Below are 27,698 nucleotides of genomic sequence, written 5' to 3' on the forward strand. Positions count from 1 at the left end.
GTTATAATTCTAAGTAAACAAAACACTTCTGTTGCTGTAGTAGGAACTGAGTGTGACTTATTGGACCTCTTAATTGCTCGAACAATTTCATACCCTACAGCATACTTTGAGGCCGAAAACAAACAAAATTGAACAGAAAAGCTTCCACATTTTCAACATCCAAAGGAAGCTATAGTCACTGAAGGACACCTTTGTTTTTCTTCATGTTATCACAGGGTGTGACCGACATCTGCTTTTTTTCTGCAAAGGAGAGCAGACTGCGTTCAAAATTTTTCAGAAGGAGCAAGAACTATTTAAAGCGGCTACAGTCTTCAAACAACCCAATCTACATCCCCAAACAGTGATTAAAATAAGATAAATTTTTGTTACGCGGTTGTGTGGAGAACACAATCAAATTTCTTTAGACGAACTTCGATATAACATGTGCAACAGAACAGTGACTAGAAAATTTTCCTCAAAATTCAATTTGGCAAATTTACCTCCTACAAGTGCTGCTGCCTCTCAACACAGTCTGTGTGTTTACCTTCAAGTACAGCAATGGTAGAGGAATGATTTGAACCCAACAGATTAAAGGAGACAATTAACAGAATATAAATTGTTTCCAGTGGCAAGAAACTTACCAGTTGTTCCTGACAATCTTCTGAACCTTCTGTATTGCCAGTGCAAGATCACAACGCAGAAACGCTGTGACAGCAAATGTGAATGTAGAAAGGCGGGACTTGCTTGTTCTAAACTTTGTTTCTATTGTCAGGGAAATATTTGTTTAAATATGCCAATTCCAGATGACTATGAAGACTATGAGCTTTTCGTGTATTAAAGAAGAAATATGAAGGTAGATGGAATATATATATATATATATATATATATATATATATATATATATATATATATATATATATATATATATATATATATATCGGGTGTTGCAAAATAAGTGTTACAACTCTTGGGAGGTGACTCCTGCCATTGAGACAAGAAAAAAAGTTCACTTGAACTTTCGGCTATCGGACATAGTTTCGGATCTACAAGGTGCCGAAAACGTGAGAAAATGACTTTCGGACGCCAATAGTTCGGAAACTATCCAACGTAAAGAGGGCGGATAAAAAATTCACTGAAGAAGTCATACCTGTTGTATTGAATTTTACATGTTTCACAATCCTACCATGCACGCGCAAGGGATTCCCCAAAGGAACGTAGGGAGTCCCGGATAATCTGCCAAATGAAAATTGGTCTAAATGGATATGAATTGATGGGGTTTCTACCAGGTAACAATAATTCGTTCGTATTAAGTCGGTATCTGGAACAAATACAAAATGGCGGACACCTTCATGCCCCTTGTGTGTGGTTGCATAATCGCCAGGTACGGATGCTGGCCAACAGTGACGTTCTGAGTATTAAGTGTAGCGAATTTGTACTCAAATGCTCTAGAAAGACATCTGGAGTGTCGGTAGAGCACAACAGATAAAGCAGGGTGATTCACATGTGTGGAAACACTTAACGAAAAATGCCCAGAAATGCATTCAGTAAACATGAGTTCAAAGCGTAAGGATTAGCGTCAAGAACATGAGAGCCATTTCCAATTCACCAATAAGATTCCCTCAAACCTATACAATATGATGCGCAAGGTTGCATACCAATAACAAATGAAATGAAATCCTTAAGTTTTACGTCCCATGTTTATGCCGGTTAGGCTAAAGGAGACGGTAATGATGAGAGATGAATGAAATGAAGAAAGTGGGAGGAAACGGGAGAACCCCGGGAAAACCCACGAGCACGGTGTTTGTCCACCACAAAGTTCACACGGCGCGAGCTGGGATCGAACCAAGGACCCCAAGCACCGGAGGTGAACGCTCTAGCACTGAGCCACCGCGCCTCCATTCCACACCAATAAGAATGGAACAACTGAGGCCAAGTTGAAATTGTGCTAGGGGACTCACTAAGAAACTAGATAAACTAAATGAATGTCACTAGTGGGATCACATGATCGGTATTGAAATGTGGCGAATGTGTGTGTTGATATCGACATGTAGTTAATGAACAAATATCAACATATCCCACTACTGCTGGGACACCATCCCACGTGCGAAAAATAGGAAAATAACTACTCGGGTCTTGAATCTAAGGACGTGAGCTCCCAGTAAGATTGGAAACTGTGACCACGCGAGCGAAAGCGAGCGCTCTAGCCCTAAGGCTTCAAGGGAGCCTCACTTTCTCTGTATTCATTTCTTTGAGGAGTTCCCACTTTGTTTGGCAAGGGCTCTTATACAGCTTCCCGACATGCTTGTGTGTTTCATTTTGTTATTCCTACTGCACAGTTGTAAACAATCAGAGCTTTAAGTCGTTTCTTCCTATTTCTCATGTCGTTTTATTTTCCATATGTATGGTATTCCAGCAGTAGTGTTACATGTGCCTAATTGGTTCATTTTCGTCTTTGTCTTGGCATGTGCACTGTTGTGTAAGATACAAATTTCTGGAAGTATTTCCCTATATTTCGAGTACGTCATATGTCCCATAAGACGTGGGACATGATAAAAGTTTGTTATTTTTACGCTCTATCAGAATTTGAACCATAGAGTCTTTTCATATGTGTCGACTCTGGGACAATCCCAAACAAAGAGGGACATTGATACAATCGTGTTCTAGTTACGTTCTACCAAAAAGTGCACCAGATGTAACAGCAGAACGTACAACGTTATTTTCCTAGTTTTTGCACGTTGGACCGTGTCCCAGCAGTAGTGGGACATGTTGACATTTGTACATTAGCTACATGTTGATATCAATACACACATTCGCCACATTTCAATATCGAACATGCGATCCCACTAGTGACATTCCTTTAGTTTGCCCAGTTTCTTTGTGAGTCCCCTTGCACAATTTCAACTTAGCCTCAGTTGTTGCATCCTTATCGATATGCAACCGTGCAGATCATATTGCATCGAGTTTATTTAATATTATTGGTGAACTGGCAATGGCTCTCATGTTCTTGATGCTATTCCTTACATTTCCGACGCTTTGAACTCACGTTTACTTAGTATGAGTGCATTTCTGGACATTTTTCGTTAAGTTTTTCCACACATGTGAATCACCCTGCTTTATCTGTTGCGCACTACCGACACTCCAGATGTCTTTCTAGAGCATTTGAGTACAAATTCGCTACACTTAATACTCAGAACGTCACTGTTGGCCAGAATCCGTACCTGGCGATTATGCAACTACACACAACGGGCATGAAGGTGTCCGCCATTTTGTATTTGTTCCAGATATCAACTTAATACAAACGAATTATTGTTACCTGGTAGAAACCCCATCAATTCATATCCATTTAGACCAATTTTCATTTGGCAGATTATCCGGGACTCCCTACGTTCCTTTGGGGAATCCCTTGCGCGTGCATGATAGGATTGTGAAACATGTAAAATTCAATACAACAGGTATGACTTCTTCAGTGAATTCTTTATCCGCCCTCTTTACGTTGGATAGTTTCCGAACTATTGGCGTCCGAAAGTCATTTTCCCACGTTTTCGGCACCTTGTAGATCCGAAACTATGTCCGATAGCCGAAAGTTCAAGCGAACTTTTTTTTCTTGTCTCAATGGCAGGAGTCACCTCCCAAGAGTTGTAACACTTATTTTGCAACACCCGATATATATATACAGGGTGTTTCAGATAAAACGTTCAGGGCTTATAAATCCAAAACGGCTGAGAATAAAAAGATAAAACAAAAATTGAGGTAGGAGAATATCATAGGGTACATCACACGGTGTTGTTGCGGTGACCCCCAGGGCCCTCCTTCAAGGAGGACCAGGGGCCAACTTCAAATTTTCAAATGGGAACATGTATTGAATCATACCTCATTCAATAGTCCTTAAAAAACGAAACAACTTTTGTAGGAAACAATTTTCCATTTGAGTCACCGTTTTCAAAATGACCGCAAAAGTGAGTCCTGTATCAGATATGACGTCCAGTGCTTATAGGCCTAAATCAGAAACGGTTGAGAATAGAGAGATGAGGCAATAACTGAGATAGGAAAGGATGATAAAGCATATCAAGTGGTGTTGTTGTGGTGACCCTCAGGGAACTGTGTGAAGAGGCCCAGGTGCCAAGTTCAAACTGATACAGGACTTTTTGCGGCAATCTTAAAAACGGGGGCCCAAATCGAAAATTGTTTCCTACAAAAGTTGTTTTGTTTTTCAAGTACTATTGAATGACGTATGATTCAATAGAAGTTCCCATTCAAAAATCTGAAGTTGGCCCCTAAGCCCCCTTGAAGGAGGGTCTTGGGGGTCACCAAAACAACACCATGTGATGTTCCCTATGACATTTTGCTATCTCAATTTTTATTTTCTGCCGTTTCGGATTTTTAAGCACTCGACGCTTTATCTCAAACACCCTGTATATATATATATATATATATATATATATATATATATATATATATATATATATATATATATATAATAACTTTTTACTCCATTTTTGACGATTTATAATGAAGAATCTGCTGTACAATTGAGTTCAAATGATATGTAAAAAACGGATATCAATGGTGGTTCGTTGGTATGCAACCAATGCTTACTGTAAGTTGGATTATATATATGTACCAAATTTCTCAAAAGTAAATCCCCACGTTCAGCGGCTTTGCATATCCAGGCTCCTAACTATGAAAACAATTACGATCACTCAAACCCCAATCATTTCACAGATTCAACCTGTTATATATAATTTATTAGAACGTAAAATTGAACATAATTTATACGAAAAAGACTATTATGCATTGCAAGACCTGTAGCTGCCAAATATTCACCACAAACTTATAGTCGTATCGACATAAACAAAAAGAAGTGTGGAGCAGGAAACTACTTTATCCAAAAGTCAAAAGAGACTCACTGAAGACATACGAACTGGTCGAGCGGTTTGGGTCACTAGTCTATCAATTAGAAGTTTATGTGTTCAAACCCTGAAGGGAGTATTCGTTTTTATTTAAAGTGTGTTTCTATTTTCATCAGAGGACTGAGAACATTTCTTTAAATAAATCTTTGGCAACTACTTTTCTCTCAAATTCCATTAGAAGGGAACATTATATGAATTGCAAACCTAAAATCCACAGCTGAGAACAAAATATTTTGTTCAATATTTCATTATTATCCTTTGATTTGTAATGAAAAACTAATTATAAACATTGACGATTTCAGAAGATTCTCCCCCGGTAATGGTCAATATACGAATGAGAGAAAACTGATAAAACATTATTACTCCACTTTGAGCATGATCGAAGATAACTTATGGCCACGAAGGGGGAAATTTATGTCGACAGAGTCTCAAATTCTCCCACAGGTCATGCCCTGAAATCATCAGTTTGAAAGGTTTCCTTAAAAAATAGAATATTACATTTATTTCTCGTTCTACGTTTTGAAATGGAAAAATCATAATTTTAAAGTGAATTATAATACGATAAGCATAAAGATTTATAGAACTAATGAAGTAAATATTCTTGTGTAAGTTATCGATTTCTAATCAGATTAGAACTCGAATATTCGTTTGCATCGCACTTTAAAGTAAATCCTCTCTATATATAATTCTTACTGGAAAGTATGTTTAACTCCAATTATTTAATCAATATTTTAATAATATATTTTTATTGTAATACCTTTACTATTCAATGTTGTATACACTTCATTTCCCAAAGCCAAACCTCGCAAATGTATAGTGGACTAGTGAATATTATCAAATAAATTATCATTTTGTTTACGTAAGTATTCCATCGCCTCATTTGAAACTTCGTACTTTAAATAATAATAATAATAATAATAATAATAATAATAATAATAATAATAATAATAATAATAATAATAATAATAATAATAAAATCATAGCCATACCTTTATCAGAATTTCAGGCTTGGTCAATAAATGAATTCAACGTGGTCTCTATTCGAAGTTCTATTTAATCGAATCCGATAGAAATACAAAGAGAAACTTCGAAAACAGGTAAAAGAAAAATGTTACCTTGGTGGGACTGGAACTAACCTTTAAGAGTTCCTTTCAATTTACAGACAAATGCCTTAGGCACTTTGTTTCTTTTCTTTAAGTTAACTGATTCACCGAACGTATCTGAGTAACTTGTCTCTATTTTCTACTCGGTTATATACGTTTTACAATCATTTCCGTTAATCTTGAACAACAGGAACACGAATACGAAAACATCTAAGAGAATTAAAATTCCAAACTCACCCACCGGGAATCGAACCGGGGACCACATACACCTTAGGCACACGTGCTAGCCACTTTTTTTTATTTGCCATTTGCAGAAGAGTTACATGAAGCTAAAACAGCTTAGGACAGATATTCAGTACATAGTATACGTAAATAATTTGAAAAATATTTGTGAGCTACATTTACAGAAAATTGTTTACAAGCAGTTTTAAGAAACATCACATATGCTTATTCATTTTCATACGGATATGTGTCCATAAGATAAAAAATCGTTTGACCAATTAACCATGTGACGCTATTGTTTTTTGTGATTGGAAAAAACTTATAGTCTGGGAACAAAGCATAATTATGATCAAACTTATGTGCAGGTTCTCGGCAAATCACACTTAACAGGCGTTGTAATTTAGCCCAGATAGAAGAAGAGTGAAGACACAACGTCAATCTGTGTTCTAGCGTGTCTTCCTGATTACAGTGTTGACACATATCCGTAGGGAGTACACTAATACGTTTTAACTTAACATGAGTAGGTACGAGCTCATTTACTATCGTATACCAGACACTCACGACCGCTGATGTCAACGTGGTATTATGAATATTGAACCAAATTCTGGACCAATTTTTTTTGGAAATTTCATTTGGATACGCGGAACGATATTATTGCAAAGAGGTGCGTGGAAGTGTGTGGATAGAAAGCGGATATGGGAGTAGTTTGTAGGATCAGAGATAGGAACATAGGACCAACCTTGCACGCAGTGTTGAATATACACCGGGGCCTGTTTGAGTGACATCATATTAGGAGGATTAGGTGCAGGGAGGGAAGAGATCCAACAAGAAATCCATTGGTGGGTGATTTGGTCAGTAACTTGAAATTGTTTATAATTATTACCTAGAAAGAATGCAGTACATTTCGCTCTGACTGATATTAGGTTCAAGCCCCCACGGTCAAGGGGTAGGGTAACAGTGTCACTCTTGACACGAAAATAATGCCCTACCCACAGAAACCAACCAATCAGGGAATTTATTTTACGAACATACAAATCACTAATGGGATATATATGAGCGGAGTACCACAATTTAGCACATAAATAACTATTGATGTACCAAATACGTTGAATTAGGTTTAAGTTCAACGCAATTTGTGATTTAGACTGAGCATTCGTAATTTTTGAATGAGAGGATCCCAAATATGTTCATACTGTAAACTGTCTGAATTAGAAAACGTTATGCCCAGGATTTTCACTTTCGTAACCAGTTCAATGTTGGCAAATGGTAGGGGTATGCCGTCCATAGTCCAAGAATGAAAGGGCAACACTTTCGTTTTTTGTAAATTAAGCAGTTCGCCACTAAGAGCACTAAATTGTTGTAATTGGTCAATAATATAGTGAAATTGTTGTAGAGTGGTACAGCTAATGCTAACATCGTCTGCGAAGGCAGTAACCGATATATTTTGCAGGTCATTCAGATCAGGTTGTATATAGGCAGCTAACTTATATAATAAAGGTTCTAGTGCGAGGCCAAACAAAAACATGGAAATTGGGCAACCCTGACGTACTCCTTTCTGTAATGGAATGGGAGCAGTACAAAAACCATTTATTTGAATCTTAGCCGTGGCTGTGCTGTAAATGTGAGTGAGAAAGTTAAGGAAAACTTCCGGAAAATTATACGCTCTTAGCACAGCAAACAGAAAGGCATGAGATAATCGATCAAATGCATTTTGAAAATCAAGGGATATCAGGCAAGCCGGTTTTCTATTAAACATAAAATAACCTACAACATCCCGAATCTTGGTCAGCGCATAATAAACATTCTTATGTGGGTTGAGAGCAGCCTGAAATGGACTAATTTTGTCTTGTAATATTGATTTGAGGCGTCGCACTAGAACTTTACTAAACAATTTGAGATCGGTGTTGAGCAAGGTGATTGGCCTATATTGTGTGACAGTGTTGGCATCAGAAGACTTAGGAATAAAGATCACATGACCATCATTTTGAAGGAAGTGCGGAGTAGCATAGAGTTCATTATATAATGTTACCATATCCACGCCTATGATATCCCAATACTGTTGATAGAGTGCATACGGCAAACCGTCACTCCCGGGACATGAGGTAGGATTACATTGCTTAAGAGTGTGAAGTATTTCCGCTTCTGTTAGTGCTGCAGTTAATGTCTGATTATCAGCCGCTGATAATTGTGGGAGCAACAAATTTAAATAATCGTGATACCCTTGGGGAGGGTCCGTAGTGGCAGTATATAACGTTGTATAATGGTCAAAGAAAACTTTTTGAATGTCAGGGAGGGTCGTAAGTTTGGTATTATTATGATTCAGGGTGTCAATCACCTTCCCAACACGACGTTTATGTTTCGCCATATAGTGATAAAATGTAATGAGTTCATCGGGCAGACAGTCTCCGTCTGGCAGGGTATGAACATATTTGCGTACATCATTAGCATGAAGTTGTTTTATCCATGCCTTCGTTTTGTGAATTGCAATCATATTTTGCGGAGAGCTGGGCAGGATCCAAAGTTCATGCAGCGCTCGGTAAAGATACGCTAGGGTGTCACGCTGGTCTCGTTTCTTTTCAGCTCCTTGCCATTTGAAAAAACTTCTTATTTTAGGCTCACATATTTGACCCACCAATCATTTAGTGTCGGATAGTAGTGACGTTGGCGGAGCCAGTACGTCCATTTAGTTCTAAACAAACATTTCGTGTCGGCGTCAGTAAGTAATTGAGTATTCAATTTATAAGCTGTTTTTCCATAGGTTGTAGTAACACCTAGCGCAAATTTACATGTCCAGATTACTGCGGCATGATCACTGAACGGAACTAATTTCAAATGAATATCAGTGATGGATGACACTAGATTAGTTGTTGCCAAAACTCGGTCCAACCGACTGCTCATAGTAGAATTTTTCAAAGTGAATTGGAGATCTCGCCGGTGGTGGACCCAGACGTCCTTGAAAGGTATTGATGAAACTAGCTGCTGTAGGGCAGGTGATGGAACAAACTTTCCCGTGGTATCAATTGCTCTAGAGACAGCATTAAAATCGCCTGCAAGTATTATGTTATTCGGAACATTCGGAAATAATGGTAAGATTTCAGTAGAGTAAAACTGTTCCCGTGCTATTCGATTATTAGTGCCAGAATACCAATAAATATTAATGATTGTAATATTGTCACAAGTAATGCTAATACCCCTGCCAGACGGCAAATGAATAACATTTGAGACCTCTATACCTCGTTTACATAATATAGCTGTACCCCGGTGCGCTGGTCCTATATTGACATATGCAATATATTGGGGTAAAAAGTCAAATTCTGCAAACGCCACTTCTTGTAATAAAATAAAGTCAGTGGATGTTTGGTTGATAAAGCTTCGTAAAAGATTGCGATTAGCATCACTTTGAATTCCATTCAAATTTAAGGTAATATATGATCGAACATTTGGTTTACGAACTTCTTGCATTGACCCGGATATAGCGCACAGGAACAGCAGAAACAAAAAGAAAGGAAATGACCTCTCTGGTACGTTTCTTAACAGACGGTACATTTGTAAACAACCTATATAACAGCATATAATAGAAAACAATGTAAATAAAGCTTTCGTATCGCAGGCACTATTACGTAAATCTTACTTTAGAGTCAAAATGACTATCAGACCGGGAAACTATCAACCTTGAAAAAAGAGAGAGAGAAGAGCTGTGCGGTGTGTTGTTGGTCTCGTGTCTGAAACGTGTAAGATCGCAGAACGATATAAACACTTGGAACATGGTTTGTTTACGAATTCACTGGCTAACATTGTTTTCACCATTTGCTGGAGTGAGGGAAGACACTGCACTAGAAGGCCACACGGATAAAGCACTTGTTACGTCATTCCGTTCAGTAAATATTTTTGTTTTCATTTTCTTTGACACTTTTCACTTTGCACTGGCTGTAACGGAGGCTCTAATACAACAGGGGGAGTCACATGTGCTTCTTGGTTAATAGACACTTCAGGCTGTTTACAGTCGGGCGAGAGGTCAGATGACAGGGTCGTTGCAGTAGTGGGAATCATCTTGGTGGTAGCATGAGGGGCACTGCCCTCTTTACTCTGCTTCTCGGATACAGCTGACTGAAGAGATTCACTTTTGAGGGGCAACTGGGAAAAATTCCTCTCATCCTGTAAATTAGGAACCGAAGAGGAGGGGGTGCCCTCTAGGACCATTGGTTGGGCAGTAGAAACCGTTGGCAATTGTAAATCGGGTGAAGAAGGGCAATAACTAGGAGTTGTCGGCATCTTACCACTGAAAAGTTCAGTCATCTTAAATGCAGTGGGAGCTGAAGTAGATATCACCTGGGGTTTAACTTTCCGTGGACAGGCACTTGCGACGTGGTTCGGGGCCAGACAAATAAAGCAGGTAGGCGGTTGACCTTGATGTATGACACTAGCACGACACCCACGAACCACAATTTTAGAGGGAATATGTTTCCCTAAAATCATTTGAACAAGTCTATTGCCATTATAAACTGGAAATGGTAACGTACTGGACCACAGTTCCTCCGTGACATGTATCACTTGTCCATAGGGGCGAAGCACTGCACTAAGTTCATCATTTGTGATTTCCATGGGGAGATCCAATATGCGTACACGGGTATATTGTATACTTGCACTGGACAACTGTACTTGACTGATTGTGCCATTTTCATGCTCAAAATTCATGGTTTCCGGGTGCTGACGAAGAAAGGTGTCCACGTGATCTTGACATTTAAACTTGATGTACAAACTATAATCCTCATTATGAAGTTGAATCGCTGAAATATCCTGAATATGTAATTGCAATTCGGTAGTTAACCAAGCCTGTATCCTGGCTACACTGGGCCTGATAGTACGCGTCATCTTGTCAAATGCAAATCGAACTGTATTTTTACGTAAAGCATTCATTGTAAGTGGTACAAAACTATCGTAGAGTGACACAACAACTAAGATTCACTAAACAAAACTATTCAGAAATCCGTGTTAGGTACACTGACAGACACACTACTGAAATTGTATCAAACACAAAGGCCGTCAAGGCGAACGTATAACCTAGTTACAGCGGAGCTCACACACGAGGTGCACTACACCGCGTCTCACAACGAACTGGCCACTAGACCAGCGGGGAAACAAGTGAAATGCATTTTGTAGTATCTGAAGTTTACACCTATTTCATCCTTCTGTAATAATGTTTACCGTATTCGTTACTTTGAGGAATGATATATGTTATTCATATAGGTTCTATTACATGTTCGTTCATAAATATTATATAAATTATCAGAATTATTCATGATCTTCTATGGAAATTCACTGGTGCATGCCCAGTAGAAACAGAAGAATGCAGTTTACTGATATTAGTCAGAATGCAAATTTCTAACAGGCTATCAGAATTCCTTAATGGAAAGTAGTGGTTCTCAACCTGGGGACGCGCAGCTTCCTCCTGAGTAAGCATGAAGTGGGAGTAAGGGGGCGAATGCTACTGGGAGAAATGAATTTTGAAAGAAATTATTATTATTATTATTATTTGTCATACCGCTAAATCAATTTCTTCACTGCTTTCTCGACACAGCCCAAAACACAAGCGATCTGAATGAGAGTTTGTTCCACTTTTACTCGACTATAATTTCTCCTCGCAGACTAACAGATAGTTGTCTACAGTCTTTAGAGCTAGGCATTTTGACAACTTGTAGAAATTTGCATTGTGATTCGTATTAGCAATGACAGTAAAGTGGATCTTTCTGTTTCTACTGTGCATCATCAGCATCATTGTATCAGAAGTATTCCGCCATTACCAGCGGGTCACTTTCCGCAGCTGAGAAGCTGCCATGCTCCACAATCTTCTGTTAGCCTCTCCACATACGATTTTTCTCTTTTGATATCACCAATAGCCTAATTATGTTTCTATATAGTCTAATTCGTCCATTCCCTCTCTTTCCTGCCACCATACCCTCTAGCACATCCCTCATGATACAGTTCTTTCTTAACCCTTTGGGGATCTTATCGTACAATTTGTACGATATGGGTGTTTTCCGGGATTTAGCGTTATAACTCTCCTATTTGAGCTTTTTCGTCCGTTTTTTTTGTTTTTCAAGTCGAGAGACATTGTAGAAGACATTACATATGGTTTCAGACCGTCCTGCGTCCAGACATAGGAGGTGATGACGTCATAATCTGAAAATGTATTTTTTTCCGTTTTTAAGCCTATGTTCATTATTTTTTGGCGGGCTTATTTTTGAACGTAGAAGATTGAAATTTTGCACAAACATTCAGTCCACCGAGTAGTATTTACCATATTTTTTTGTTCCGATGTCAATGTTAAAACAGGGGGGAACCAGAGGGGGAAAAAGTTGAAAAAAGGGATTTTTAGACCCAAAAATCCCGTTTTTCCTCATTTTCCCGCCTCACATCCATGATGGGGACACGTGAGTCATACCGTCTGAAAAGCAGTTCCATTCTGAAGAGAACGACGGTCCAATTATTATCCTAGGGTAATTAGGGATGTCTCAGGGAATTTTTAAAAAATATACTTCTATATAGGGAAAAATGGGACAAAGTCGGTATTTTTTTTGGCGGGCTTACTTTTGCACCTAAAAGATTGAAATTTTGCACAAACATTCAGTCCACCGAGTAGTATTTACCAGATTTTTTGTTCCGATGTCAGTGTTAAAACAGGGGGGTCCAGAGGGGAAAAATTTGAAAAAATGGATTTTTAGACCCAAAAATCCCGTTTTTCGTCATTTTCCCGCCACACATACATGATGGAGACACGTGAATTATACCGTCTGAAAGGCAGTTCTATTCTGAAGAGATCGACGTTCGAATTATTATTCTAGGGTAATTAGGGCCATCTCAGTGAATTTTTATCCAAATATACTTCTGTATAGGGTAAAAGTGGGGCATGGTCGGGAATTTTTTTCTGGCGGGCCTATTTTTTCATGTAGAAGATTGAAATTTTGCACAAACATTCAGTCCACCGAGTAGTATTTATCAGTATTTGTTTCCGATTTCTGCATAAAAACAGAGGGGGCCAGAGGGGCAAAAGTTGAAAAAAGGGAATTTTAGTCCAAAAAATCCCGTTTTTCGTGATTTTCCCGCCTTACATACATGATAGAGACACGTGAGTCATACCGTCTGAAAGGCAGTTCTGTTCTGAAGAGAATGATGGGCGAAACATGACCCTAGGGTAATTAGGGATGTCTCAGGAAATTTTTTCCCTGAGATCATGGTGTTTTGCGGTAGTTTTGGGCATGGTGGTAATTCCTGATAAAATTTCTCCTGCCCTTACTATTCAAGAAAAAAACTTGAAATTTGGTACACACATTTAGTTTACCAAGTACTATTTATCAGATTTTTTGGAGGTCTGTACGTTCACACAGGGGGGCAGGGGGGCCCAAAGTTGGACAAAATAATTTCCCCATCAAAATTTTTCCTTCGACATCAATTTTCCCTCTCCTGGTATATGGTATGGGCATGGAAGTGATACCATTTGAAAGCCTGCTCTATTCTGAAGAGAATGAGGTTTGAACATCTAGTATAAATAGTGACGATGCAGTAGCTGCTTGACTGAAAGTCTAAAAAATAGCCCAAAAAGCCAGGATCCGGAAAGGGTTAACCAATATTCCAACTAGTTTCTCTTCCTCTTCTTAATAATATTTTTCTCCTTCCATTTCCAACCCTCTCATTCGTTTTCCTCTTGACCTAGCTATTCCTCTCCATTCTTCTCCATCCACATATTTCGAAAGCCTCCAATTGTTTCTCATCATTTCTGCGTAATGTCCATGTTTCTGTCCTATAAATACAGTAAAATACAGTACACGAAGCATTTTATGAGTCTTTTTTTCAACTCTAAGGCCCCACAAAATGGAATTTTCTTCATCCTAAAGGCTTCTTTCGCCATTTCTATCCTTGCTTTTATTTCACGTTCGCATGTCATATCACTAATATTACTACTCAGACATCAAAAACTAGTCACCTGTTTTTTTCCCGCTCATACTTCTATATTTGATACCGATCGCTTCGTTTCAATCACCATGGATTTTGTCTTTCTAACATTTATTTTCATCCCATATTCTTCAGAAGCCTTTCTCAAGTTTTCTACATCTTATTAATTTTCTTTTTAGATTCTGCAACAACAATCATGTCAACCCCAAACCGTATACACCTCATCATTCTATCTCCTACCGAAATTCCATCTTCATTATGAAAAGTCATTTTTGCTATCTTTTCTACATAGCTATTAAATAATGTCGGCGAAATATATAATACCTGTTGAACTCACCCTTGAATTACACTGTCTGTCTACTGTGCATGCGCCAGTGAATTTCTATGGAAGATCATGAATAATTCTGATAATTTATATAATATTTATGAACGAATATGTAATAGAACCTATATGAATAACATATATCATTCCTCAAAGTAACGAATACGGTAAACATTATTACAGAAGGATGAAATAGGTGTAAACTTCAGATACTACAAAATGCATTTCACTTGCTTTCCCCGCTGGTCTAGTGGCTAGCACGTGTGCCTAAGGTGTATGGGGTCCCCGGTTCGATTCCCGGTGGGTGAGTTTGGAATTTTAATTCTCTTAGATGTTTTCGTATTCGTGTTCCTGTCGTTCAAGATTAACGGAAATGATTGTGAAACGTATATAACCGAGTAGAAAATAGAGACAAGTTACTCAGATACGTTCGGTGAATCAGTTAACTTAAAGAAAAGAAACAAAGTGCCTAAGGCATTTGTCTGTAAATTGAAAGGAACTCTTAAAGGTTAGTTCCAGTCTCACCAAGGTAACATTTTTCTTTTACCCGTTTTCGAAGTTTCTCTTTGTATTTCTATCGGATTCGATTAAATAGAACTTCGAATAGAGATCACGTTGAATTCATTTATTGACCAAGCCTGAAATTCTGATAAAGGTATGGCTATGATTTTATTATTATTATTATTATTATTATTATTATTATTATTATTATTATTATTATTATTATTATTATTATTTAAAGTACGAAGTTTCAAATGAGGCGATGGAGTATTTACGTAAACAAAATGATAATTTATTTGATAATATTCACTAGTCCACTATACATTTGCGAGGTTTGGCTTTGGGAAATGTAGTGTCTACATCATTAAACAGTAAAAGTATTACAATAAAAATATATTATTAAAAATATTGATTAAATAATTGGAGTTAAACATACTTTCCAGTAAGAATTATATATAGAGAGGATTTACTTTAAAGTGCGATGCAAACGAATATTCGAGTTTTAATCTGATTAGAAATCGATAACTTACACAAGAATATTTACTTCATTAGTTCTATAAATCTTTATGCTTATCGTATTATAATTCACTTTAAAATTATGATTTTTCCATTTCAAAACGTAGAACGAGAAATAAATGTAATATTCTATTTTTTAAGGAAACCTTTCAAACTGATGATTTCAGGGCATGACCTGTGGGAGAATTTGAGACTCTGTCGACATAAATTTCCCCCTTCGTGGCCATAAGTTATCTTCGATCATGCTCAAAGTGGAGTAATAATGTTTTATCAGTTTTCTCTCATTCGTATATTGACCATTACCGGGGGAGAATCTTCTGAAATCGTCAATGTTTATAATTAGTTTTTCATTACAAATCAAAGGATAATAATGAAATATTGAACAAAATATTTTGTTCTCAGCTGTGGATTTTAGGTTTGCAATTCATATAATGTTCCCTTCTAATGGAATTTGAGAGAAAAGTAGTTGCCAAAGATTTATTTAAAGAAATGTTCTCAGTCCTCTGATGAAAATAGAAACACACTTTAAATAAAAAGGAATACTCCCTTCAGGGTTCGAACATATAAACTTCTACTTGATAGACTAGTGACCCAAACCGCTCGACCAGTTCGTATGTCTTCAGTGAGTCTCTTTTGACTTTTGGGTAAAGTTGTTTCCTGCTCCACACTTCTTTTTGTTTATGTCGATACGACTATAAGTTTGTGGTGAATATTTGGCAGTTGCAGGTCTTGTAATGCATAAAAGTCTTTTTCGTATAAATTATATTCAATTTTACGTCCTAATAACTTATATACAACAGGTTCAATCTGTGAAATGATTGGGGTTGGAGTGATCGTAAATGTTTTCATAGTTAGAAGCCTGGATATGCAAACCTGCTCAACGTGGGGATTTACTTTTGAGAGATTTGGTACAAGTAGTCTCAATGAAAACTGTCCTCTTAGTATCCTTTGAGTATACAACCAAACTTAGCTATGTCGTGTACACCATGGGTTGCATTTACAACGAGCTGCTACTGTTTTCAACGTAATTAAAATTATATTGGTCTTAACAAAATTTACAGTATAGGGCTTTTATTTCTAATATTAAAAGTGTTTTTACAGATTAATCCATTTTCAAGCTACTAGTTTATTTAGGAAAACATGTTGGACAAGTGTAATCTTTGGTAGCCATTTTAATATGAAGTTCACACAGGTTTTACGACAGTTTTACAATTTCAGTTTGGAATCCAAGGTATGTATGCCATAAATCCAGCGCAGTCATAAATCTCGAAACTTAAAGCGATTAATTTTTATGCAACTACTTTTAATTAAAACATCGAATTTCTCGACTAATTGTATTCTGATTTGGATGATTCTTCTTTTAAAAAACAAAGCTAATTCAATGTTCAATCTAAACTATTTCAAGCATTGTTTTCGAATTCTTAACGGTTTTGGAGATTCTCTACAACCAATCCAAGAACAGGGTTTTCAAGATGTATCACTTTATATTTTAATGGAAAATCGTGGGTTTGTGTGGAGTTTTACGAGAAAGAAGTATTAAGGAAAGTTATAGATCAGAACTTCGAGAGCAAAAGTGCTTTTACAGACTTGGAATATCTGAAATAGTCTCAGAGTTGCAAGCTTAAATCGATAGACATGTACATCCCGGACGGTCGCCATCTTTGTCCGCCATTTTGAGAATGAAGCGCACACGGGATTTTAAGGGACCTTTGATATTTCAATTAAGATCACGTGAAAAACAAATCGTGAGAATTTCAGCTTTCTCTAAATTATTTCAGTTCGCGGTAATTTATTTACTGGAGTATCTGAAGTTTCTCATTTAACAATTTGCTGACACTAATCGAAATCCTCTGCTACTCATGAAAATTACATACTTACTGCAGCTATACGCCTTGCATTTGTCTTTGCTCATCTGAAATTTCAGTCTGTGCGACTGACATTTTAGACGAAAGGGTTGAAATTGAATAAAAAAAAGAAAATCTTCAACTTATGTACTGAGCGAAACTCTTAAATGAAAACACAAAAATACAGTATTTCAGTGCAAAATGAATTTGCAACACAGTATGAAATTTATTTTCGTTATGAAACAATGATAATATTGTAAGAAAATTAAGTTAAACTAACTCTGGAAGTAAAAAGTCAATACTGATAGACAATATAAATTATAAAATTACTAGTGCCAACATTATACTGCTGTATACTTAAGGAGCCTGGCATTTACTTAGTTTCATAAAAATATTTAAACCCATTTTGTAAATCCAAATAAGGTGATCCTTTTAATACCTTGAACACGCTTTACAAAATGTTTCAACTCACAGTCACTTCCAAAAATATCTCATCATTATCGGAAATATAACCTTCATCTTTTAGTCTCTTACAACGCATTTCCTTGATTATGACCCAGCTATCATTATCTTCACCATTTAAGGGTTTTCGAAAATATTCACGGTCATTACCAACAACATCATGAATAAGGTCCTTACTTCTGTCTTTTAAATTAATTAATTTAAAAGTTACTTTCTTCTCGAAAGGCCACTGCAAAAGAGCATCATATTCTCCAGAACATATTACAATACAAAGGAATAAAGCATCACAACTTCTCAGTAAAAATCTTATCTGCTTGACGTACAACATTATTTTTAACTTATACCCGTACTGAGAGTCATAAAAGTAGTCACTGTATAAAGGATTATCCATTTTGTGTAGTGTTAGTTTCTCAGAAATATTTGAAATTCTCCACAAAATGTGCAATCACTCCTGGCACTTGCTTCAATCAATTTCATTTCCATTGCTTTAAGCTTCTCCTCTAACTTTACAATTGAAGTGTCTTTGGCTTTAATCTTCTCCTCTAACTTTACGATTGCAATATCTTTGGCTTCAATCTTCTTCTCTAACTTTGAGATCGCAATATCTTTGGCTTCCAGCTGTTTTGAATGTTGCTCTACTACACCTTTCATAAGTTCCGAATGACGAATATTAAAATCAAGCATGTGGTTACGTAACGCATTGGGATACCCTTCATAGCTACAACCAACACTTTCAAAGCTACATTTAGCAAAGAGTTTCATACATTTTTCATCGAGGTGTGTATCTATATTCCCTCTTTCAACATTTACGCCACAATTCTTTGGACAATCTACTGGGAATCTAAAGCACTTCGAATGATGATGTTTCAATTCCTTGGCCTCCATTTGCTCATTACAATATTCACAAATAACCATTCTTTCAGGACATTCCTCCAACAAATGTTTCTTCATATCTTTACGCGGCAATTCTCTTCCACATTTATTTTCGCAGTAAACAGGAATTAAATCACACTCATTAAAATGATCTTGAAGTATATCAGCCACTACTTCACAAACACAATATTCACACTTCAAAATTATTTTATTGCAAACATACTGCATATGATGTTTCATATAAAACTTTTGAACCATTACAGCACATTTCTCACATCGAATTAAAGCAAATTCACAGATTTGGATGTGTAATTGTGAATCAACTTCTGACATTTTCTTTCCACAGTAATTACAGGTACAGTTAGTTTCCTGAGCATGTATCGCTTCATGTTCAGACATGTCTAAACGTTGTGTTTTAAAAGGACATTTTGTACATTGTATGAGTTCTGTTCTACATTGTTTGACATGATCAGTATGCAGTTGCTCAGAGTCAAATTCTTGTAAACAGAATTCACATTTAAATATATTGTCAGTGCAGCCTTTATCGTTATTGTGAGACGTATCAGACTGCTGTGATAAAGGTACACAATATAACAGATGATTTTCTAGGTCTCCTTCGAAACACGTTTGGCAATTGTGGCAAAGAGTGTACGTGGGCATTGTCGAAAATGATGTATATTTTATAAACTTCGAATACAAGTTTTAATTTCACCTAATTTTCTTCTAATCTTGGCATGTTGTGGAGTTCTAGATAAAAGCCTATGGGAGCACTCTAGTAGAAGTTTAGAGCATTACAAAGGGGAAACTTACAAGTCACGATGTGTAGTCTACGCAATTATTGGATTACCAAATGTTCTGATATTCCTTGTTCTCGCCTGAAAAAAAAAAAAAAAAAAAAAAAAAAGAGAAAAAATTAATTATCTTGCTTCTAGATTCACATTATAATTGTTATTTTAAAGATACGTTCGAAGAGATATAAAAATGTACGTATACATCTAAATCTGTCATTCGTCTATATAGCCCTAATAGACTGTCAAGTTTGTTATGCAATTATTTCGACTAGAGTATGTGTTTCGTCAGTGGCAATAACTTGATAACAGAATTTATAACTTAAGTTAGAGCGTTTATCCCGAGTTCCATCCCCAATAAAAGAATATAAGTTTGCTCTTCTCATTATATCCGAAAACTATTTAGCAATAATAACACATCAAAGCTTAAAAATTTTCATAATCAACGGAAATGGGAGAAATGGTATGATTTTGAGAAAAATAAACAATGTGCTGTAGATATTACGCATAATGTATTTATTAGTGCAGTGATACGTTACTCTGCATAAAATATAAATACACTCTATGTAATTTATTTTATATGACTCATATAGATGCTTTGACTCATTTCGTGCGGTATAAAAGGTTAAAATATCTTGATTTTCTTTCATTTTAGTCTTTCCTTACCTTAATAATGGTCTAATGGACATTCTGGTTTGAAAGTAAAACAAATTTCTTAATATATATATATATATATATATATATATATATATATATATATATATATATATATATATATATATATATATATATACAGGCACGGATACAAGGGGCGCTATAGGGGCTATACGCTGGAAGCTGTTATACACTGGATAAAATGGGCTTCAATCCAGTTTTACCCTGTATAAAGCGGCAAACTATGGTTTAGCCCCTCCCTTGATCATATCCTGGATCCGCCACTGTATATATACTGTAAATTATATGGTATGAACAAATGCACAAATAATATATATGTACAGCCTTGTTTAGAACATCTTGCCTACTCATCTGTCTTTTGATGGTCATATTTTGGTAACAATGTATGTGGCTAATTCTAACACTTTGACTACATACATATACATCTTTCTCTCTCTCTCTCTCTCTCTCTCTATATATATATATATATATATATATATATATATATATATATATATATATATATATATATATATATCAAATTGACCAAAATGTATCCATGTTTGTTTGATTTAATTCCAATTGTGCGCAAGAATACAAAGCCTTTTGAAGAGAGGTGGATCTCCAGAAAATTTTGAACACGATTGTACGTACTCTAACCAAATTTATAGGGAAAAGAAAGTCGGTATAGTTATCAAATATGTGCAAATTTAACTTCACTTCAGAGAAGGGAGAGCAAAAGCAGTACATGGTAAAACGAGGATTATCATTGGTTAATGCTAAATCTCTTTCTGCATCTGATAGCCTATAGAAACTATGGACTTGAATTATAATAATAAATATAACGCAGAGAACGTAGCTTCAAATGAGGAACTTGAAAATAGTGTCCAGAATGATTTAACCCTGGAATACACAGGGGTGTGCTGGAGCACCCCCAGACGTTATACTTATCGTCACTGTGGGGCTGTTCTCAGGCATATTGGTTGGTACTTCCGTGTATTCTCATTTTGAAGCGTGACATTCACGGTGGTGGATGTGAAGTAAATTGTCTCGTTTCATAAGAGAATATATTCAAAGAGTGGGGTTCTGCAGCACCCTACCTGTGTGTTTACGGATGTAAAATTCATTTTTGACGAAATTCGTTTCAGATACTTTGCGTGCATGTTTGTTTAATTGCATGATGGCAAAAGTGAGTGCAGGTTCAAGAAAGTTTACAGATTTAGTACTAAACACATTAGAAGAAGGAAATTATGATTCTGAAGGTAATTTCAGTGAGTCCGATGACAATATTGAAGTACAGTCGGAAGTCGGTGATGACATTAGTGCAAGTGACACGAATGACATGGAGGGTAACATCGAAAATGATAAGGGGAGACTCTATATTAGTGAGAAACTCATAGATGAAGTTCTCAACCACCTGTTAGGAGTTTCTAAAAGATCTGGGGATGCAGTTAGCTAGACCCTACATGCTGGAGCAAGGACCCTCAAGAAGAATCTTCCCACTGTTTTGTATACTGGTATCAGAAATATCCTTGGTATTCAAGAAGAACCATCACTTGTAATTGGTTCAACTCCTAGTCTTCCGAAGCAAGCACAATGTCGAATGTGCCCTAGGAATAAGGACAGAAAAACTAAATATGTTTGTATCAGATGCAAAGAGGCTGTTTGTGCTCAGCACAGAAAACAAATCTGTGTTTCGTGCAGTAAACTACTATTGTGTATTCTTGTAAGTGGTAAAGTGAAATAAATATGTTTAAGTTCGTGTATTATAATTTTAGTAGCATTTAATTTATGGGGTGCGCTGGTACCCCACCTATGTATTCACGTAAACTTTTTTTGTCTGTGTATTCCAGGCTTCAGAAAGTATGAAGAAATCTTTCCAGGTTTCGAAATGAAATATTTAGTTTAGTGTTCATAATGATGTCGTGTAAGTTAAAGGAATGTATAATTAATAAAAATGGATGATTATGTTAAGAGTGCAGATCCCTTTGCACCCAAGGTCAATGACGCTATACCTCGAAGTTGTTCTGCTATGTCCTCCTCAAAAGCAATATTTACGTTGACTTTCTCAATGGTTGTGTAGTGATTTCTACAAGACAAGAAATTTCTTATGTCTCTAGTCTCGTCTCGATTTCGAGACAATAAATATATTTTCAAAATTAAGACGAAACAAGCAACATTTGTCGTCTCGTATTCGAGACGAGACGAAACATTTCTCAGTCTCGTGGGCCACACTGGTACACTCAAATCTTCTTTCTCAAACAATCTTTTAGTGTTACACATTCATAGGATCAAGATTATAAATTCATAAAACAATTATGCAAATACTACGAATAGTATTTATCAACTTCAAAAGTACTCAATTCATTTCACAATATACTCCAATAATAAATATGGTGTATATGTTATTATATCACACCATTCATTGCCCTCTCGTCATGCGAAAGATTTTTGATAACTTCTAGGTGACTTTTTTTTTTTTTTTTTTTTTTTTTTTTGAAAAATCAGGACATGAATGTTGTACATAAATTCGAGACGAAACGACACAAGACCAGAAAAAAACTACCCAAGAAAAGAGACGAAACGTTCAAAAATTCTTAAGAATGCAGCTGAGACGTGAGTTTTACAAAAATTTACTTTCAAGACGTCACGAGAAAAGCCTATTTCTCGCCTCGTGGACAACACTAGCTCTGACCTCCAATAATATTCTTGCTTATCAATGAATACTTGATATAAAATGTACACAAATTTAGGAGATACTTGTGTAGATATGATTAGTGTCCCTCTTAAACTCTGAGAACGCACTTAGCTTCGTAACCCCTTTGTGTCATGGAAAATTTTGTAGAATAAGAATGAGAGAAATGAGAAAACGTGAAAAAATACCGCGAGCACAATATTATCCACACTATTACATTGATTGGATGGAGTAAAACACTCCTCTCACGATAGATAAACACTCTACTACTAAGCCACCATTTGCCTCTGTGTCTTTGTTACTCGGGGAGGGAAATATAATTAAACATAAGATCGGGGAAAGAAGTTTAAAAACAAGAAGTTCCGTACCTCTTTTCCTTACAAATAAATTCCTGACTCTATGTATGTATGAATGCGTGATTGGTTTTATTTAACTCAAAAACTACTGAATCGTTTCAATGATATCGTCCGGTCTTAATTAAAATCTCAAAGTCGTTATAGGCTGCACATAGTCACGCCTGGATTCCAGGAATGTGACCGACAGTGTAAATATGGAGGAAGACGTATGAAAAATAAATTATTTGGCCTACTTTCAGTATTTTGGTGTGTTATATTCAAGAATTATGGTAAAACCATTTGATATTACAGTAAAGTAGTTATCAATTATCATGTGAAAGATATAAATACAGTAAGTGCATTAACATACTCAAAATGCTACAAGGTAAATGTATTAGGTAAAAATTGCAGTAGGATATCATATACAAAGGAAAATATCAGGAAAATAAAAAGATTACAAGCTAAATAAAATAAAATAAAAATAACTCGAATTTAATCTAATGCAGAATTACTAGATTTCAAAACTTATTAAAAGTATTTTCTATTTTAACTTTACAAAATACTTAGAATTAAAAAAATGAAATTCAATGATACAGGACAGAAAATTTAAGGTAAGAGGACTATGATTAATACTGTCACTAACTATGTGGAAACTAGTTATTACACAATGGGAATAGGCTAGTGGGTAGCGCTCTTACTCGCAGTTGGTAGATGTGAGGATCGAATCCATGAGATGGCCTTCTTAACTGAGGCTTTCTTTCAAGGCGAATACCGTACTTTAAATACAGGTTTCCCACTATTGTTCAAGACGATTAGGCCTGCTATTGATTACAGTGCAAATTAGCGTCGTATGCTGTAGTTGAAAGCCTGTTGAACAAATAAAGTATAAAAGTGGATGTGTTCCTTATAGTGTCTAAAGTATCATTTTCAACAACTGATTGTAGGATTGGTTTTGTATATTATCAGCCTTAATGAATATTTACCTGGTTTATAAACAAACAAGTAAGACACAAGAAGGGAACATACAAACTACCATCCCTGGTATTAAATCAGAGGACCTACGCACTAGTAGTGAGCTATCTAGTACTAATGCACTCCCTCATATCTTTGTTATAGGAATTGTTTTGGTATTAAGATAAAGAAGAAAGGTGTGTATCTATGTCAAACTCTTGGTTTCTCAACACTCGACACGAACAAAATTTGAAAGTGTCATTTTATACAGTTTATTCTGACTCCCATATATTTTCTATCTGTCCACCCTCTAAGGAGAGAAGCACTCAAAATACATTCCTTTGCTTCACGTCTTCTCAATGTATTATCGAAAGGGTAATTTAGAAGCTTAAAGTTACAAGCTTGACAAAGCGTTCCTTCTGCAGAACATCCTCCTTTTTTAACTTCTCAGAAACAATAATTTGAGAGAAAATACGAAAATATTATATTAACGAGCGCTCAGTCTTTATAAGCTTTGGGAAGTGTGTGGGTGGCGGATTTGATTTCGTGAATTCCACTAGTGTTCTGAAAGTGCCTCCGAAATACGTCCAACATTATAGAGAAAAGTGGGAATCAAGCGACGACTTTTGTATTAGCTGCAGATTGTTTCTAATGTGGGTGGTTGCAGGTTGTTTCTAATGATATCACTAAGGCGCATTATACGTATTGTAAATCAGAGTTATGGACGACATTATATGATCCGAAAACACATGTGCAAAGTGCAAAACACAAACAGGTTTTAATTCCCTTTATTAATAGAAAACAAAAGAAAACATTAGAGTTGAAACCTATAGATACATCATCATCATTATGTTCGCATAAAAGCTGAAGCCAAAATAAGGAATGTTTATATCGGAACATTGCTCGTTGTTATCTGATCACATAGTTGAACTAAGGGTACATTTTTGGATAGCAATAGTTCTATTATAAGACGCATAAGACAAAATGGACTGAAATCATATAGTTTAATTGTAGATGAATCCACTGTTACGAAACTTTTGGCTGTTAGTGTTCGATATTTCAGCCGGAAACTTTTCAGAAGATAGTTTCTGTCTACTGTTCTTGGGATCGTGGGACTCCATCAGAACGGAAACTAAATCCAAAGCATTTAGTTGGTTTAGGGATCAACAACACCTGTGTCATGACAAGTGTCAATAATGGAGTTAATGTAAAAGTCAAGGAAGAACTTCACAACGAATATTATTATTCCATTGGAATTGGCTGTCTGTACCGGGTATGATGTCATCCTACCACGTACTTTAGGTTTCTTGATAAGAGAAACTAATAATTGGTTCGCTCATTCTCGTTCTTGGTAAATACAAAGGAATTTCTAAGACACTAATTTGTGACAGCGACACCCTCAAAATCCTTCAAATGTGCAATACGTGTTGGATGTCAATTAACCAGCAATACTGCGTATTATAAACCAATAAGATGAGTTTAAGTTGCATTTCAGCTTATCTAGGAAAACCTACAAATGCTACATGGCAGAACTGTTGAATTTAATTTTCAATGATCCACAAAATCATTTGTATCTTATGTATTTGCAGCCAATATTGAACAAAATACAAAAAGCAACAAAGATGGAAAAATTGAAAATATTGATCCTATAAGATTAATAAATGACCTCATCATGTTGGCCCAATCAATAAGCAGAAGGATTCTGTTGCCACAACGAAAATTGACCCATTCTTTTCTCCCACTCGAAGGAGACTTATATCCATCCTTCTACTTTGGATTGCAGTTCGCATGAAATGTAAAATACCCTCACTCTCCGTAGAAAGTCCATTTCGAATATTCGTCAGCAGTGCATCCAATTTGCAGTAAAACTGGTAGAGGAACACAAGCGTACGATTTCCCAATAATTACAAGATATTGTAAATGCTGAGAATGTTTTCTGTCACTGAAACTTTAAAAGAAATTAAGCCCCCGTTTCTTGACATCGCAAAAGAACGTGGAGTTCTTTCCTCAAAGTTGGACTTATTAGTTTGTCAATTCTGCAATACCAAAAATGGGAAAATATTATTTCTTCGATAATAGGTTTCTAGGCTGAAGTTGATATATATATATATATATATATATATATATATATATATATATATATATATATATATATATTAATTCAGGCAACCAAAATCTCTTACGAAAACTTGCATCTCTCTCTTTCCATTTACCACTATGAGTTTGCCTTACTCCATCGCTACAGCAGAACGAGTTTTCAGTCAGACGAATATAGTGAAAAACAAAGTAACGGAAAGAAGACAGGAACAGATTGCTATTTTGACACTTCGGTTTGACTTGAAGCGAGTGAATGAATGTTGTTATACATACAAACTTCTCGATAGTACTATCAAAATAACTGGCATTAGTGGAGCCTATCCTTGTTAACGAGAAAAGGAGGACGAGAACATTGGTATGACGTGATATGATATTGATCACACCCTCTGCATGATACAAGACAGTTAAAAAAGTGAGTAGAATCTTGTTTTTATTTATTTTATTGTTGTGCATTAATGTATTCACTTGTAATTTTAAAAGATTGTAGCCATATTTCAGTCACGCACTACAAGAATTTCAACCATTTCTAGCCATTGCTAGTCATTTTTTAAAGTTTTATTTTGCCAGTTTCTGTATGTAACTTTTGGCAACACTGATTACGTCACCCAAATACAAAACTCGTAGCGCGCTATGTCTACAAGCAGTTTCTTTCTTTGCATATTTAATAACCAAATATCGCGGGACATTTTCCACGATTTTTCCGCGTTCGCTTTCAGTAAATTGGTATTTGTATCTGTTCTTTAAGAGGGTTGAAGCTGTGTCATGCTCTGACAATAATCATAATCTCAGTCCACGTCCCTGTCATCGTTCAGGAGGGTCAGCAAGCTGAGTGATAATTCTAGGCCCAATGCGCGAGGAGCCAGCGTCAATTCTATCCTCAGCTGAGAGGTACTTTTTAGAACACTGTCCCACCGGCTCATCGTAGAGGTCTCATTTCTTTGGACATCCAACATGGCGCGTTCTTAGCTTTCGCTTTTACAGTATCATTCCATCCAATACATCAAGACACCAATAAATTTCAATCCGCCGTGACAAGACCCCAGGACAACCAAAATCACATTCAAGAATCATTCAAGGTCAAATTTAATTGCGGTTCATAAAGCAAATCGGAGGCCAAGTAAACAGAAAATAAGGCCAGCTTCACCGAGGTATCATATTGGCAATTAACGTCATTCCCTACGTTAGATTAGTAATATAGCGACTATCCACAACAGGCTTTTTATAGGGAAAATAATGAGTCCCCCAAACTGGAGGATCATCGGCTATTATAGTTTCAAAGAACTGCGAGATGAAGTCAAAACATTCCCGATGTGGGAACCCAGTGTCTCCGGACCAAGTTGTTGTGATTAACACAACAATACACCTTAACAACTCTTACTGAGAAACACTGTCTCGTCACTTAATTTCAACTTCTTTATGTCGAAGAAGCTGGACCAATTGGCGCTACGATGACGATGCCACATCTTGTGTGCACGTATGTAAGTCATTCATTTCCT

At 36.2% G+C, this 27,698-nt stretch overlaps 2 protein-coding genes across 4 annotated transcripts in view; both read right to left on the reverse strand.

Annotated features, from left to right (window-relative positions):
• Positions 1–27,698, reverse strand: part of LOC145685849 (TNF receptor-associated factor 4-like) — a 111,062-nt gene that overhangs the window by 70,086 nt on the left and 13,278 nt on the right. Inside the window, exon 2 of one of the 3 annotated variants that reach the window (XM_081758476.1) lies at positions 17,543–19,557. The exons of the other annotated variants lie outside the window; for them this stretch is intronic. Coding sequence (XP_081614602.1) covers positions 18,212–19,342 — 1,131 coding nt within the window. The 5' untranslated portion in view covers positions 19,343–19,557 and the 3' untranslated portion in view covers positions 17,543–18,211. Of the gene's footprint in view, positions 1–17,542; positions 19,558–27,698 lie in introns of those variants that run through there. 3 annotated transcript variants of the gene reach the window in all.
• LOC145685036 (TNF receptor-associated factor 1-like) lies at positions 17,811–18,200 on the reverse strand. Its single transcript, XM_081757380.1, has one exon. It carries the CDS (start codon positions 18,198–18,200, stop codon positions 17,811–17,813), a length of 390 nt encoding a protein of 129 aa, XP_081613506.1.

The sequence above is a fragment of the Thermobia domestica genome, chromosome 5 (genome assembly GCF_964235325.1).
Source record: "Thermobia domestica chromosome 5, izTheDome1.hap1.1, whole genome shotgun sequence".
NCBI lineage: Eukaryota > Metazoa > Arthropoda > Insecta > Zygentoma > Lepismatidae > Thermobia > Thermobia domestica.